General features: G+C 56.9%; 1 protein-coding gene across 3 annotated transcripts in view; it reads left to right on the top strand.

Moving 5' to 3' along the window:
• Positions 1 to 11483: 11483 nt before the first annotated feature.
• The window catches only part of MCF2L (MCF.2 cell line derived transforming sequence like), a gene marked incomplete at both ends in the record, with an annotated part of 105497 nt that continues 101500 nt past the window's right edge, over positions 11484 to 15480 (top strand). For all 3 annotated transcript variants that reach the window (XM_080690060.1, XM_080690061.1, XM_080690063.1), the window contains one exon: positions 11484 to 11562. In XM_080690060.1, coding sequence (XP_080546186.1) covers positions 11484 to 11562 — 79 coding nt within the window. The remainder of the gene's footprint in view (positions 11563 to 15480) is intronic.

Genomic DNA, 15480 nt, shown 5'->3' on the forward strand with positions numbered 1-15480 from the left:
ACGGCCCTCAAGGAGCGGACCTGGCATCTCTGCCTCAGCGAGGCTGCTGGTCACGGTTGCTCTTGTGTTGGGCTTTTTCTTCCTCCTCCTCCTCCTCCTCCTCCTCCTCCTCCTCCTCCTCCTCCTCCTCTTCTTCTTCTTCTTCTTCTTCTTCTTCTTCTTCTTCTTCTTCTTTTGGCGATACTGGGGATGGAACCCAGGGGCATTCTACCTCTGAGCTACACCTCCAGCCCTATTTTTTTAATCTTTATTTTGAAACAGAGTCTCACTGAGTTGCAGAAGGCCTCACTAAGTACCTGAGGCTGTCCACAAACTGCGATCCTCTGGTCTCAGCCTCCTGAATGCTGGGATTACAAGTGTGTGCCACCACACCTGGCTTTTGTGTTGAGCTTTTAACGCAGCTGTCTTGGGGTTTTGCCTTCTGTGACTCCTGCTGGCAGGCCCACGGTGACGGCAAACCCACCTCCTGTGGGCACTGTAGGGCCCGGGGAGCCGCTGCCCTCGGGTCTCTGCTGCCCTTTGGGCCCTGCCAGGCAGGCTTCATCTACACTGGCACCAGCCTTTCCTCCGCAGAGGGTGTGTTTCTTTGAGGCAGGATGTGCCAAGGGGTTTAGTGTGGTCTGCCAGGTCATCAGTCTCATACATGTGCAACTAACAGCCCCGATTTATCAGCTCCCAAAGCAAACTGGCCCTCCCTCCCAGCCAGGAAGCCTCTCCACATGGGGAGGGGGGCCTGTCCTTCAGGAAGTGGCCTAGAAATAGAAACACCCTCTCCCCCGGGGGCTGCTGGAGGGCAGTCTCAGACGCCAGACTCAGGGCTTCGCATCCTGTGTAGGAGGCCTCACCTGTAGTCCATGGCGGGGGAAGCAGAACAAGAGCTGCGTGGCCACCACTGTGAACCGCTGGGGACCCTCACTGCCAGGCGTCCCCGCCCTCTGCGCTCTCGGAGGCAGGAAGGTCTCAGCAGGTGGCTGCCGGGCTGGCGCTCACCTCTCGGAGGACGCCACCTGGTGGCTGCCGGGTCCGGCGCTCACCTCCAGGAGGGCGCCACCTGGTGGTCGTGAGTGCATAGTCCTGTCTGCAGACGCAGGGCCTCCTAGCTCGGGGGAACCCTGGGGCTGGGATTTGAAAGCTCTGGCTGGGTCTGTTTGTGTGGTGAGGGCGCTGGAGCCAGGGCCGAGCTCCACACTTACTGTGTCTGCACAGACATGGCGGGGGCATTTCAAGGTCTTTTTCTGGTGGCTTTTATGTAAGCTTTTTTTTTTTGCAGTACTGAGGATGGAACCCAGGGGCATCCTACACCCCCAGTCCTGTTTCTTTTTTATTATTATTATTCTTTATTTTCTTTCTTTTTTTGTGTGTGGTACTGGGGTTCCTGGAAGCCCTTCTACCTCCGGGCTACACTCTCAGACCTATTTTTACATTTTTAATTGGAAACAGGGTCTCCTAAGCCAGCGCGGCTGGCTTCGAACCTGCGCGATCCTCCTGTCTCTGCCTCCCAAGCGCGGGGATTACAAGCGTGCGCCACCACGCCCGGCTTATTATTCTTTATTTTGAAACAGGGTCTCGCTGAGTTGCAGAGGGCCTCACTAAGTAGCTGAGGCTGGCTGCAAACCATGATCCTCCTGTCTCAGCCTCTCAAGTGCTGGTATTACAAGTGTGCGCCACTACACCTGGCTTATAAGTTTTTAATTTTTATCCACGAAGTACAACAGTTTGTGTATTATGTACATTTTTGTGTGTTTTAATTGCCTTCATCCTTTGTATAGTTTTGTGTGTTTTTTTCGTACTGGGGATTGAACCTGGGGCTCTCTACCACTGAGCCGCTTCCTCAGACCTTTTTATTTGTTTTGAGACAGGACCTCAGTCAGGCTGGACTTGACCGTGCGATCTTCCTGCTTCAGTCTCCTCCCAACCTGTATGTCTGAGGGCTCTCTTCCTGCCGGGCGGAAGTTGCTTTGGCTTCAAGTGTGTGAAGTTAATTATTTCATCTAGGATGATGCTTGGTGTTACTCAGAGTAAGTTTAGGTTTTCACATCACTTAGGGGTTTTCATCTCAACTGACTTGGGCAGGATTCATCAATATCTTAACATGTAGAAAACATCAGCAACATAGCTTGGGTAGGCTTCCGAGGGCCCTCAGTCCACAGGCTCCTTTCAGGGCATCCCTGTGGCATTTCCTCCTCTTCCCGGAAGGCCAGTGTGTTTTTTAGTTCTTATTCTGAAACAGGGTTTTGCTAAGTTGCTGAGGTTGGCCTTGAACCTGAGATCCTCCTGCCTCGGCCTCCCAAGTATTAGAATTACAGTACGCCATCACACCCGGCTCTCAAGCATCTCAGAGAAGAGCCGAAGCCTCGCTCTGCCCCACGCCCTCCCTGAGAGGCAGGGGCAGCCCGCTCTCCCTCAGGGCCGCCATCTGGGGCCCTCATCAGGAATCTCCCGGACGCGGTGTGATCTCAGCACATCCTCTGTCCTCCCTGCTCCCCGGGCGTGACCTTGCGTGTTGGGGGGCTTCCTCTCTTGGGGGCCTTCCCTCCCTGAGAACGGAGTGTCCTTTGTCTGCACAGCAAGGTGGGGAAGGCGTCCTGAGGGACGCAGTTTTCCACGATATTCCCAGAACAATAGCACTAGAGGAAGCCGCCCATTGTCTGAGAGATCTTGGCTGCCAGAGGCGCACTCCGTGTTCGCTGGCTGCTCTTCTCGGTTACGTTTTCCCCTCATTGGAGTGAATAGTCCGTCCCCTCCCACAGGCACCGGTCTCAGAAATGTAGCACTCATTACGACCCACGCGCCACACACAGGACCCCGGGCCACGCCGTGACCTGGCAGTGACTCAGGGCCACTCGTCAGGGTACCCGTGCTGGGGCCCGACCCTCTACCCCACAAGTACTGGAGAACCGAGCTCAGGGCGTCAGGTACTTGCTCAAGAACAGGGCGTTCTCTGCACGGTCCACGGGCAGTTGGACGGTCGGCCTGCTGTGTAGACAGGTGGTCCAGCATGTGGCTGGGCGGCCGGCCCCTTCACAGGGCTGCCTCCTGGGGATGACCTCCGCCCCAGTGCGCGCCTCGAGCCTTGGGAGGTGGTGGGAGGGGCCGATTTCTCCTCCTCACAGCACCGGTGGCCACAGCTCTGCCTACCTGCAGCTTAAAGGTTTTGGAGTCTGTTGTCACTCTGACAGACCAGCCCCGGGGCCAGAGCAATCAAATGCTCCGGGTCAGTTCTGGGCCCGGGCACCTGCAGCCAGGTGCCGGCAGGGCAGCCCTGAGGCGGGCCCTGGGGAGCTCCTCCTGCCCTCCCGGCTTCCCTGGGCTCCCGGGCCGGGCCGCAAGGCTGGCCTCGCTGGCCTCGCCTCCAGCTTCACAGCTCACCTCCCCTGAGCCCCACCCCCCTGCCCACCTTTCTGAAGTCCCTGTGGCAATGCCAGGCCCACCTAGACAGCCCACACTCAAGCTCAGGACCCTGGCTGGACCCACCTGTAAGGTCCCTTTTGCCATATGTGGTGACACCAGGCTCAAGTGGACATCTCCCGGGCTGTAATCCAGTGGCCACAGTGGCCCTCTGGTTAGCAGAGCTATATTGTGGCCTGCACCATTCTGCTGCAGCTGGAGGGGCCATAGCACTGGGCTCCGCTGACAAGGCCAGCTGGTGGCCCAGGCTCCCCAGAGACAGGCCCACCATGCTCACGGCCTCCTGGCATGCTTTGCCGCCCTTGGGTGTGTCTGCACCCAGCACTCCTGCCCAGTAGCCTCTGGCTATTCTTGCAGGGCCCCTGCTCTCTGGGCAAGCCAGGAGACAAGGCAGGCAGCAGGGGCCTTCTGAGGGAGGATGAAATCTTAGAAGCCTCACACGAGACACTGCTTAAGGAAGTCAATCCAAATAATTGAATAATTTCTTTACTGCTTGACTGTCACTGAAATAAACTGCAGCTTACTCCTAAGGATTTTATTTTATTTTATTTGTGGGATATCCTGAGTGGAAGTGTTTTCTGGATTTCTTTTTCAGTGGATTTAAGGTTCAACATCACTGGCAATCAGAGAGACACAAATCAAAACTACCCTGAGATTTCACCTAACTCCAGTTAGAATGGCAACCATTAAAAACATAAACAAAAACAAAAGCTGGCGAGGATGTGGAGAAGTGGGAACTCTAAGACATTGTTGGTGGGATTGCAAATTAGTGCAAGCACTTTGGAAAACAGTATGGAGAATCCTCAGAAGAATGGGAACAAATCTACCATTTGATCCAGCAATACCACTGTTGGGTATCTACCCAAAAGAAAAGAAACCAAACTACCAAACTAATGCATGTGTATCTATGTTTATAGCTGCACAATTCACCATAGCCAAACTATGGAACCAGCCAAGATGTCCATCAACAGATGAATGGATTACAAAACTATGGGATATGTACACAATGGAATTTTACTCAGCTATAGAAAAAAAACACAATTATGTTGTTTACAGGGAAATGGGTGGAACTGGAGGACATTATGCTAAGTGAGATTCAGTGACAAAAAGTAAGAAGTTGGATGCTCCCCCTAATATGTGGAAACTAGGGAGAAAATGGGTCAGAGGAGGAGCTCTAGACAAGGAAGGAGAAATGTAGACCAGCAATAAGGAGACCCAACTGGGGGTGATGGGAGGGGAGAAGGAAACTCCCTAAGGTACATGATGTACATTCCAAACATGTCAAAGTCAGGGCAGGCACTGGGGAAGGGCTGAGTGAGTGATGTGTGCCTCCACCATCTTGTACCCCATCAAGATGTGTGACTACACCGTACCAATAAAAATATAAATAAATTAACAAACTGCACATGGGCCTAGTTCTACAGCACCAAGTGTGACCTGGCATTTATTTGTGGCCCTGCACTCAGCAAACATTTGCTTTCCCAGGAGAAACCTCTGGCCTGGTGCTAGGCCTGGAGACACTGGCGTGGGCGGGCCTCCGGGATCCTGCTGTCTTCCTGACATCTTAGAACAGACGCAATCCCCAAGGGATGCAGGTGTCCATGAGGGACAGGAGGGCCCTGCCGACAGGGGTCCCCAGCCTAGGGGCCAGCCAGCACGCCTTAGTGCCTGACTTTTGGCCATCCTCGTCCCCAGCCCCAGCAGGCCTGCCTGTGTGCTGGGCAGCAGCTGCTTCCCGTACCCCTCCCACAGCTCCCGCCTGGTGGGCTTCCCGGGGAGGGCAGGGACCGAGCAGCCTCTGTCCCTCTCTCCAGGCGGGCGGGAGCGGTCCACTGCCCTCAGCACAGCAATTTGCTGGACTTGAACATGTATGTCTTTGTCTTCACCTTGGCGCTCAGCTAAAATTCTGGGTGATGGGCAAAGTCCACCTGTTATACTCAAAGTCCAGGACCCCAGGAGGAGAGAGACCACCACCACACACAATAATGCAAGAAAACAGAAAGGGGTTTACTGGGAAACTAGCTCGAGCTGGGGTCCGAGTCCTCCAGTGCAATGGAGTCTTGACAAGGACCCCGAGTCTGTTCCAGGGCAGTTTTATACATTTCAGTCACTCGGGCTGTGACTTACAGAGGAGCTATCTTTACTCTTACGTTATCACAAGCAACAGACAGGATGCTTGGTGCCTCCCATTTGGTTCGTGCCTCCTGGGGTTGGTTGGGAGTTTTTCATCCTGACCCAGGTGCCAAAATCGACACTTAACTGTTAGTTGTATTCCTGGGAAACTGAAACTCAGGCCTAGAGTGTTTGCTGTGTGGATGAAGCCTGTCATGGCCCCGCTTTGGTCCTATACACCATGCTCGCACACTCACCGGTCACCTGCCGACTGGGTGCCCGAGCTGCTTTACATGCAGAGGCCGAAGCTGCCTGGGGTCCTGGCCTGCGCCCCCGGTGCAGACGGAGGCTGGGAGTGCAGCAAGGTGAGCGGCTCTGGGGATGCTGGTCTCTTCAGCAGCCTGGTGCCTGGGGGTGGACCCCTTCCACAGGACGGCGTGATCTTAGCACACAGGGACTCTGTGACACCCACCAAGAAGGACCCTGGGACTTCCGGGAGGGCAGCCAGGTCCCCCTCACAGCAGCCCCGCCCCGTGCGGCTGCTCTAACTTAGGCCCTCGTGTCTGTCTCCAGGAAAATTGCTTCCTCTTCACCTGCCGTGGCAGGGGCAACTGTCCCTGACCCCACAGCTGAGCCCTGATCTGGAAACGGGAGATGAGACAGGCCACGCGGGGCCTCAGGGGGAAGCCAGAAGCTGTAGCTGCATGGGCTGGGCACCTGGGGGGGCCAGCAGGAGCTGATGTGAAGAGGGCCCTCGCCTGCAGGCTCCAGGCAGCCCACACTTTCAAGAGCCCAGGCTCAGGTCCCTTCCTGACCCAAGGTGGTGGGGACAGGGGCTGTGGTCGGGCGTGGCCTGCAGTGCGGGCTGGAGCTCTCCTGAGTAGCGGCCCTGAGCAGCGGCCCCCTCCAGTGGCGCTCCGTGGTGCAGGTACTCCTGGACAGGTGGCCTGGCTGGGCACCCGCCAGTCTCCACATGCCCGGGCCACTCCTCTGCCATGGTTGTCTGGGACCCGACCACACTTCAACGCACAGCCTTGTGGGTTCTGAGATGCGGCTCCTGCCACACTGGGCTGGCGTGAGAAGTCATTGTCTGGTCTGGGCAAACAGCCTCTACCAGAATCTTACTTTTTTTTTTTAAACCAATAAGCTCTTCCCAGCAGTGCTGGGGCTGCCAAGTGGCAACAGCTTAACCAGGAGCATATGGGGGCAGCTGGGTTGGACTGGGTCAACTGGATGGACTGGGCTTGCAAAGATTCACCTTGACCCACCTCTGTGGGCCGGGAACAGGGATGGGGTGGCCCCAAGGCCTCCGTGGAGCCTGGCTCACTTGGGAAGGGGGAGGATAAAGGACAGGGAGTCACCAAGGGGGTTGTGCAAAGGGCGGTCAGTCACCCCAAATGTAATACGTGCAAAGGAGTCCAGAGGCACACCAAAACCCAGCTCGGGACTCTGCCACCGCTCTCCATACTAGGGAAGGGCCGCTGCAGAACCGGCCCTGGGGACCACCCGCTGCCCAGGGCCGTGCCTCTGGCTCCACCTGCTGCCCCCGGAGTGTGGACCTCCTGCCCGAACCTACCCTGGTCCCTCGTCTGCTGTTTGGATGCTTCCCGAGCAAGTACGCAAGGACTGAGGCTGTGCGGAATAATTTTAAGATCTCCCACTGGCTCACCACGTGAGGCTCCTGTGGCAGGAAGACAGCAGGGTGTGTGGCCTCTAAGCCTGCGGCTCGGTGTGGAGCCGGGTGACCTGGCACTGCTGTGTGGCACCAGCACACCTGAGACACGGAGGCCAACTGCGCCCTCTGTAGCTCTACTTCCAGGATGTGTGTGTGTGTGTGTGTGTGTGTGTGTGTGTGTGTGCATGCACGTGTGTGTTACTGAGATTGAATCAAGAGGCATTCTACCTTCAAGCTACACCACCAGACCAGACCAGTTTTTTTTTTTTTTTTTCGGGTCTGGAGATGGAACCCAGGGGCATTGGACCTCCTAACTACACCTACTGCCCTATTTTTTATTCTTTATTTTGAAACAGGGTCTCACTAAGTCGTGGAGGGCTTCACTAAGTAGCTGAGGCTGTCCGCAAACTGCGATCCTCGTCTCAGCCTCCTGAATGTTGGGATTACAAGCATGCACCACCATGCCTGGCAGGCCAGTTTTTATTTATTTGAAAACAGTGTCTCAGCCGGGTGTGGTGGTGCACCCTTGTAATCCCCGCGCTTGGGAGGCTGAGACAGAAGGATCGCACAGTTTCGAAGCCAGCCTCAGCTACTTAGTGAGGCTCTCAGCAACTTAGTGAGACCCTGTTTCCAAATAAAATATAAAATAAGTCTGGGATTATAGCCCAGAGGTAGAAAGCCTCTGGGTTCCACCCCCAGTACCACCAAAAAAAGAAAAAAGAAAAAAAGAAAACAGGGTCTCGTCCGATAGGTTGTAGAGAGCCTCACTAATTTGTTGAGGCTGGCTTTGAACCTGCTATCCTGTCTCAGTCTCCCAAGTACTGGGATTACAAATGTGTATGACCATGCCCTGCTTACTATTAGGAATTTAATCTAGAAAATAAACTGGCCACAAGAAAAAGGTTCATCTGTGTGTTTTTTGCCACATAATTTATAACAATAAAAAATTGCTGAGAAGCCAGGCATGGTGGTGCATGTTTGTAATCCCAGCATTCCGGAGGCTGAGACCGGAGGATAGAGGTTTAAAGATAGCCTCAGCTACTTAGTGAGGCTCTTCACAATTCAGTGAGACCCTGTTTCAAAATAAAGAATAAAAAATAGGGCTGGGGGTGTAGCTCGGAGGTAGAATGGCCCTGGGTTCCATCCCTAGTACCACAAAAAATAAAAATAAATAATAAAAAGACTAAAAAAAATAGGGCTGGGGGTATAGCTAGGGTACAATGTTCCTGGGAAGAAAAAGGAGGAGGAGGAGGAGGAGGAGGAGGAGGAGGAGGAGGAGGAGGAGGAGGAGGAGGAGGAGGAGGATTGCTGAAAAACCAGGATAGTCTGTGTGTGAGAACTCTGGACAGTCCTGATGAGCGGTCCTGTTGGGTCTTTTTGTACCAGACATCTCCCAGCTAACCTTTTCCTGTTGATTCTATTCGCTTTACGTTTTTGTTGTAGTTGTTTTGTGGGACTGGAGATTGAACCCAGGGGCATTCTACTTCTGAGCTATAATCTCAGTCCTATTAAATTAAATTAATTAATTTACTTATTGGTGGTACTGGGGTCGGAACCCAGGGGCTTTCTACCTCCAGGCTATACTCCCAGACCTGTTTTATATTTTATTTGGAAAGAGGGTCTAAGTTGCTGAGAGCCTCACTTAAGTAGCTGAGGCTGGCTTCGAACCTGCACGGTCCTCCTGTCTCAGCCCCGCAAGCGCTGGGATTACAAGGGTGCACCACCACGCCCGGCTGGTCCTATTTTATTTTGAAACCGGGTCTCACTAAGTTGCTGAGGCTGGCCTCAAACTACAGACTCCTTGCTGGGTCAGGCCATAAAAGAGACACAAGTCCAACAGCCCTCTGCTCGGAAGTGAGGAGCTGAGTGTCTGCTGCCACCAGGGTCCTGCCTCTGAGGACCCGAGAGCCCTGAAGCTCGGTCCGCTGGCTCCAGCAGCTCCTTTGCCAGGCTGAGCTTCGCCTGCTGACCGGGGCACAGGAGAAGAGCCCTTGGGTCCCTCCAGAGGTGCTTCAGGCCGCCTTTTCTGGGCAGGAAGCGCTGTCTGCCTTCTGCATCCCCTCCCGAGGCTCCCCTGCAAAGGGCCTGCCTCGCCCACAGAGGGCTCGGGTTTCTCTCCTCCCCCACAGCTGATCTTCCGGAAAGGTTGCCTGGGTATCCAGGTATAACGTTACAACATCCGCCTCCCTGGGGCCTGTGGGATGAGCCGAGAGAGGCCCTCTGGTGCCTTTCTGGAGCAGGCGGAGCAGGAACAAAAGCCCATTGTAACTTGGTCCTCAGTCAGAGAATCTTTCTGGAGCTGCTGGGGCTGGCTGACCTAGTGACCTGGGGCCCTCCACAAGTCCCCTGAGGCGATCACGGTCCTAGGTCTGTATGCAGGGGCTGTCCCCAGCCACTTACTGCTTGTGGACTGGGGCCAGTGACCACACTTCCCTGGCTTATTCTGGAGAACAGGGTCAAGGATGAGCTGTATCCGGGCTCCGTGCACAGACCGTGCCAGGCGTGGGCAGTGCTGTCCACTGTCCTTAAGTGGCTATCATGGGAGTGCAACTGAGCCACCGTGTGAGGGGAAATCTTAACCCAGAGCCTTGGGAGCGGTCGTGATCTGTGGGCGGCACAGGCTGGAGCCAGGGAGGGTTGACATCGTGGCTGGCCAGAACCCCACCTCTGAGGCAGATTCCCTCCTACCCAGGGGCCTGCGTCTTGTTGCTCAGGCCTGCAGCTGATGGGGCGAGGCCCGCTGCAGTAGGGCAGGCAGTGTGCTTAATACTCAGGGTTTGGTCTAAGTGTTGGCCTCATCCAAGACGAGCTGCCCGGCAGCGCCTTCTACTGTGAGCCTCCGCTCCGCACCCAGATTGACACGCGCACCCAAGCTGGGCCACACGCCCGGCCCCGAAGCTGCCCGAGTGGCTTTGAGCCCTGACAGAGCTGGCTTGAGCCAATGGAGCCAGGGACAGTGGACGGGGGGGGGCACAGTGGGCCGGGGGAGGAGCAGGCTGAGCGCAGGTGGGGGTGCTGGTGGCAGGACTGGGGGCAGTGTGGGTGGGAGGCCCCTTTTTCTTCCATACTGGGATGAACCCAGGGACGTCCTACCTGTGAGCTAAACTCCCAGCCCTTGTATTTTTTATTTTGAAACAGGGTCTAATTAAGTCGCTGAGTCTGGCCTCAAACCAGCAATCCTCCTGTGTTGGCCTCTCAGGCACTGGGATTACAGGCTTGTGACACTGAACCTGGCCAGTTTTTCGTTTAAAGATGGGCGGTTCTCAGGGTGGGCAGTCCTGGGTTTCTTCTGCGGAGCCTGGGCATCCCTGGGTGCACAGAGCAGGGGCAAGCGGCCAGCAGCATGTGTCTGGGGAGGCCTAGGCTGCTGTGGGAGACCGGGATGCTGGGCTTGGTGCAGGCCTTCCGAGCTGGGCCTGGAGCAGTGAAGGTTCCGGAGCTGGGGGCTTCTGCAGACCACACATGGATGGCTGGGGCACAGCTGGGGTTGTGTGACCCCACGACTCGGGCTCCTGCCATCCCGGGATTTCTCAGGACCAAGAGAACAGTGGTCTCTGTGGGCTTCTGACTTTTTAAAGGGCAGCTGTTTCTGACGGTTTTCCGTGTTCCTGCAGAGATGGGTGATGGCGGCCATAGCCGTGTGTGCACCCGCGCTCGGAGCTGCAGGTGGCGGCGCCTGCTGACAGTGTCGAATGCAGTGTGGCTCCCTGCCAACCATGGCGGTGGGAGCACTCAGGGCCTGCGGAGCGCTTCTCTGCCCAGGCCTGCGTCTCTGTCTCTGGGCAGGCGACATCCCTGCTCGACGCTGCAGGTCTTCGCCCCGGCAATCCAGGGAGGCACTCGGGACCCTGCGACCCACTTACCTGGGCGGCGGGGAGGCATGCGGCCACGCAGGGAGCGTGCGCTAGGCTGCTGCGGCCTCTGCACCTGCCCCGGGGCCGCGGGAGGTAAGGGGGTCGGCGCAGCCCTCAACCAGGGAGGGGTGACGGGCACCTGCGCCCCCCAGGTGGCCTCGCGGTGCTCCACGCCGGGCAGCGCGAGCCCCAGGTGGGCGCAGACGGCGCACCGGCGCTCCGCGGCCGGGTGGGTGCCCAGGCAGGGCTCGCGGGGGCCGGCGCGCCGCTTCCGCTTCCGCCGAGCGCCCCCCGCCCCCGGCGCGCCCCCCTCTCGGAGCGCGGGGACCAATCCCGGGCACGGAGGCGGGAGGCGCCGGCAGCCCCCTCCCCAGCGCCCCGCCCCGAGAGCCTGGAGCCGCCCGGGCCGCCGAGCAGCGCTCCGGTGTCGGAGGATGAGGTTTTGGCTGAGACGTGAAGAGATGGCCCTGGAAGAAATGGTGCAGAGGCTGAACGCGGTTTCCAGGAGCACGGGTAGGAGGAGCGCGGCTGGCTTCTGAGGTCTGCCTGGCATCCCTGCTGCAGCGTAGGGAGGGGCGGCCACTGGCCACACGCCCGCTTTCATGTCTCCTTCCTGGCAGGGAGAGCAGGGAGGGACAGACACGGAGGTGGGCGCTTCTGTAGCTGATGACTGGAGGCCTGCCGCGCTTCTGCGGCCCGTTCTAGGACAGTTCATTGCAGTCCCGTGGCACGAGCTGGCCAAGAGATGGGCTTTGTGCACAGCGTTCGTCTGCGGCGGAAGCCCTGTTGGCTCGCAGCAGCTCGGCTGCCTCCGTGCGCCTCCTAGGCTGCGAGCTGCGCCCAGGGTGACCTGAGCCCAGGCCCTGCAGAGCCCGGGGTGGGGGCAGGAAGGAGCCCTGATAGCAGGTGTCTCTGATGCCCACCACACGCCATGCACCCCCAGAAACAACGCTGGAGAATGGCGTGGGTAAATAGGAAGGACCGCAGACCCCACTGCCCTCTCTCTGCTCTTAGGGAGGTCGCAAAGCTGTGAAGGGCAGTGCACAGGCTCGCTGGCTGGCGGCCGCAGCCTGCCGTCCTGCAGTGAGGCTCAGAGCGTCCGCTGCCTTGTGCAGAGGACGCAGGCCTCATTCGCTAGCCCTCTCTGAGACGAAGAGAACACCATGAAAACACCATGAAGCACCATCAAGCGTAAGTTGCCGCTTGTGTCTGCTCTTGCCACGTGCGGTGCGGCAAAGGTCTTGTCCAGCTGTCTGAGTCCTCGCCCGAGACCCTGGTTCTGTGGGCATGTGGGTTGGGTGTGGCAGCCCACCCCAGTGGGTTGAGCACAGCCCGTGGTGACTGAATCAGCACAGAGATGGTCCAGTGGACGGTCTGGCCGTGACGTGTAAAGACATTGGGTTGGCAATGCTGGTTTTTTGATGAAAACTGCTGAGTCTATTGTATGTGGGGCAGAAGGAAATCAGGCCATGTGGTGCCGTCTGTCCCTTGCTCGTTTGCCTGCGGCTGGGCCGAGGTGGGCTTTCTGCCGGAGCCGGTGCAGGTAGAGGGCACTCGGGTTTGCGCCGGTTGCAGAGCCGGGCCAGGCCCTGCCGGCAGCAGCAGCACCGCGGCCCTCCTGCCCTGCGCTGGGCTGGTGTCAGGATCGCGGAGTGGGAGCTGCTCCAGCAGTGATGTCATCGAGTGTTTAGCACTGCGCCTCTTCATGGGCTCCGAAAGACACATGCGCCTTTTAAGTCGTGAAAGGGCCGCCTCCGAGGAGCGGAACCGGCCCTGGGACCGTGCCAAATGTGTGCGGCCACCACACTGCGCTGACCTTGGAGGGTCATTGTCTCCCGGGCCGCAGCAGCTCTCGGGCGCGTGCGCCCGAAAGCTGCAGACTTCACCGGGGCGCTTAGGGCTGGCCGCCTGGTGCCCACGTCTAGGAACACCATCCTCTCCACGTCTAGGAACACCATCCTCTCCTAGGAGAGCGCCTGCCTGCGTCCCCGGCCTCCTTAGCACAGATCCAGGCTGCACTCCTGCTGTGGGGTGGGCCAGAGCAGGCCGGCTCTAGGCTTAGAAGCTGCAGGACTGGTGCGAGGAGGCGGTGTAGCGTGTGCTGTTGACAGGAGCCATGCACAGAGAATTTGCTGCATGTCCCCTGGCAGGGAGGGGATGTAGGACTTCAACCTAACCACCAACCCGCGTTGACACCCCACGCGCACCAAGAGCTGCTGTTGGCAGCAGACAGGCTTTTCACCTAGGGCCACGGCAGCAGACGGGGCTGGTGACGCTGGGCCGGGGTGGGCGGTAGCCAGGGTTGTAGCTGAGGGCCAGTTAGCGGCTGTCCTTGGAGCTGTGTGTGTTCTGACCCTTGGGGCTCCGCCCAGCCCAGCTGGAGCTCTGCCTGCTGTCCACACCTTCAGGGGTGCACCACCCTTGCCTGCTGTCTGCCCCTGAGCATTTGGATTCAGTTGTGCTCCCCAGCTGACCTTTGCTACCAGGCCAGGGCGGTTTGCAGCGGCAAATGCCTTCTGTGTGGAGGGCCCTTTCCAGTATTTTCATTTGTTTTATCTCTTTCAATTTGCAGTAATTTGTGAAAAATAAGAAACATTTGAAGCAGGAAGGCTATGGACCCAGCCGAATTAAGCACCTGGTGAATGCAGAACGGTGGTCCTCAAGTTAGGGTACCCTCTGCACCCCGAGGGTGGCTGGGACACAGATCGCAGGCCACCCAGAGCTTGCTTCCTGCAGAGGCGGGAGGGGGCGTGGCCTCAGGATGGCACTGAGTTCCTAGGTGATGCAGCCATGCCCGCCCAGAAGTCAGTGTGGAGAAGACTGTGGCAGAAGAGTCTGAATCTGGCCCCATGCGGGCACAGTGGTGCCCACTTCTCATCCTAGTACTTGAGAGGCTGGGACAGGAGGACCGCAGATTGGAGGCCAGCCTCAGCAGTTTATCAAGGGCCTAGGCAACTTAGTGAGAAGTTTCTAAATAAAATATAAAAATAGGGTTGGGAATATAGCTCAGAGGCAGAACACCCCTGGCTTCAATCCCAGTGACACACACACACACACACACACACACACACACACACACATACACACAATCTAGCCCTGCCTTCTGTGGATTCATGAGTGAATAGGTGTATGTGTGGATGGATGGATGGATGGATGGATGGATGGATAAGTAGGTGAATGTATGTGTGTGGATGGATGGGTGGGTGGGTGGGTGGATGGATTGTGGATGTCTAGATGGATTGTGGATGTCTGGATGGATGTCTGGATGGATTGTGGATGTCTGGATGGATGGATGTGCGGATGGATGGGTAGATAGATGTATGAATATATGTATGCGTGTTTGGATGGATGAGTGGGTGGATGTGGGGATGGATGGGTGTATAGACATGAGTAGATGGGTGATGGACAGATGAGTGGATGAATACATGAAGTGGGTGGATGGATGGATGGCGGGTAGATGGCGGTTGGTTGGGTGGACATGAGGATGGATGGTAGGTGAGGTTATATCTATAACCTAATATATTTATATCTTATAAATATATCTACAATATGAATTTTATCTGTAATTATAAATTGCATCTATAATATAAATTATATCATGTTTTAATACAACCAAAGTTTAGTGCTGGGAAGGCTAATGACTTTTTGCTACTTACATATTGAATGAAGAGATAATAGTTTCACCTTGGAATGTGAGCAATGGCAGGGCCACCAACGAGCCTGCCTTGCTTTGCTGGCTGGGGCCCATTGCCGTGCCTGCTCTCTGTGTATCCGTTCCAGCTCTGTCTCCTTTCGTGTCGTCTTCTATACCAAGTGCAGTGTAACCCAGGAGCTAAATTCCAGCTGCCAGCTCGGGTGCTTTGAGGCGGTCACCCAGTGCCACCGGCCTCACCACACAGATCCCAGGTCTTCGCCTCTTCCTGGTGCCCAGGACGAGGCTTGCACAGAAGTTACGCTAAGGTGGGCGTGAGATGCTTCGGCTACTTCTGTTACTAATCTCTGGAGAGATGGAAATTCTGCATGCCAGGCCTGGTCTGTGAAGTCTCCGCGAGGCAGGGGAACATAAAGGAGAACCAGGCGTGAACGGCGGCTGTGCGGACCGTGCTGCCGCCTCCATTCAGAGCTTCTCTTCAGAGACTCCCTTTCCTGAGTTTCCTGGAGAAACTGTGCAGCTCCGTGGCTGTTGTTGTGAGATGAGCCCTTGGCCGGCTCTGCCTGCCCAGCCCACACCTAGGACAGCTGCCCACTGGTGGGCGTGTCCAGCTCCCCCTGTGCCACCCTTCCTGGTCTGTGATGTGCTGCTTGCCCGGCAGCTCGGCCCACTTTGCGAGACTCTTCCCTTGCCCTCCCGAGGCCTGGGCTGCTCCCTCTCCTCCGTGGAGGGCGCCTGTGGCTCTTCTACACTGGGGCCCTGCAGTGATGTAGCCCATG

The sequence above is a fragment of the Muscardinus avellanarius genome, assembly GCF_963383645.1.
Source record: "Muscardinus avellanarius genome assembly, chromosome: 2".
Classification (NCBI taxonomy): domain Eukaryota; kingdom Metazoa; phylum Chordata; class Mammalia; order Rodentia; family Gliridae; genus Muscardinus; species Muscardinus avellanarius.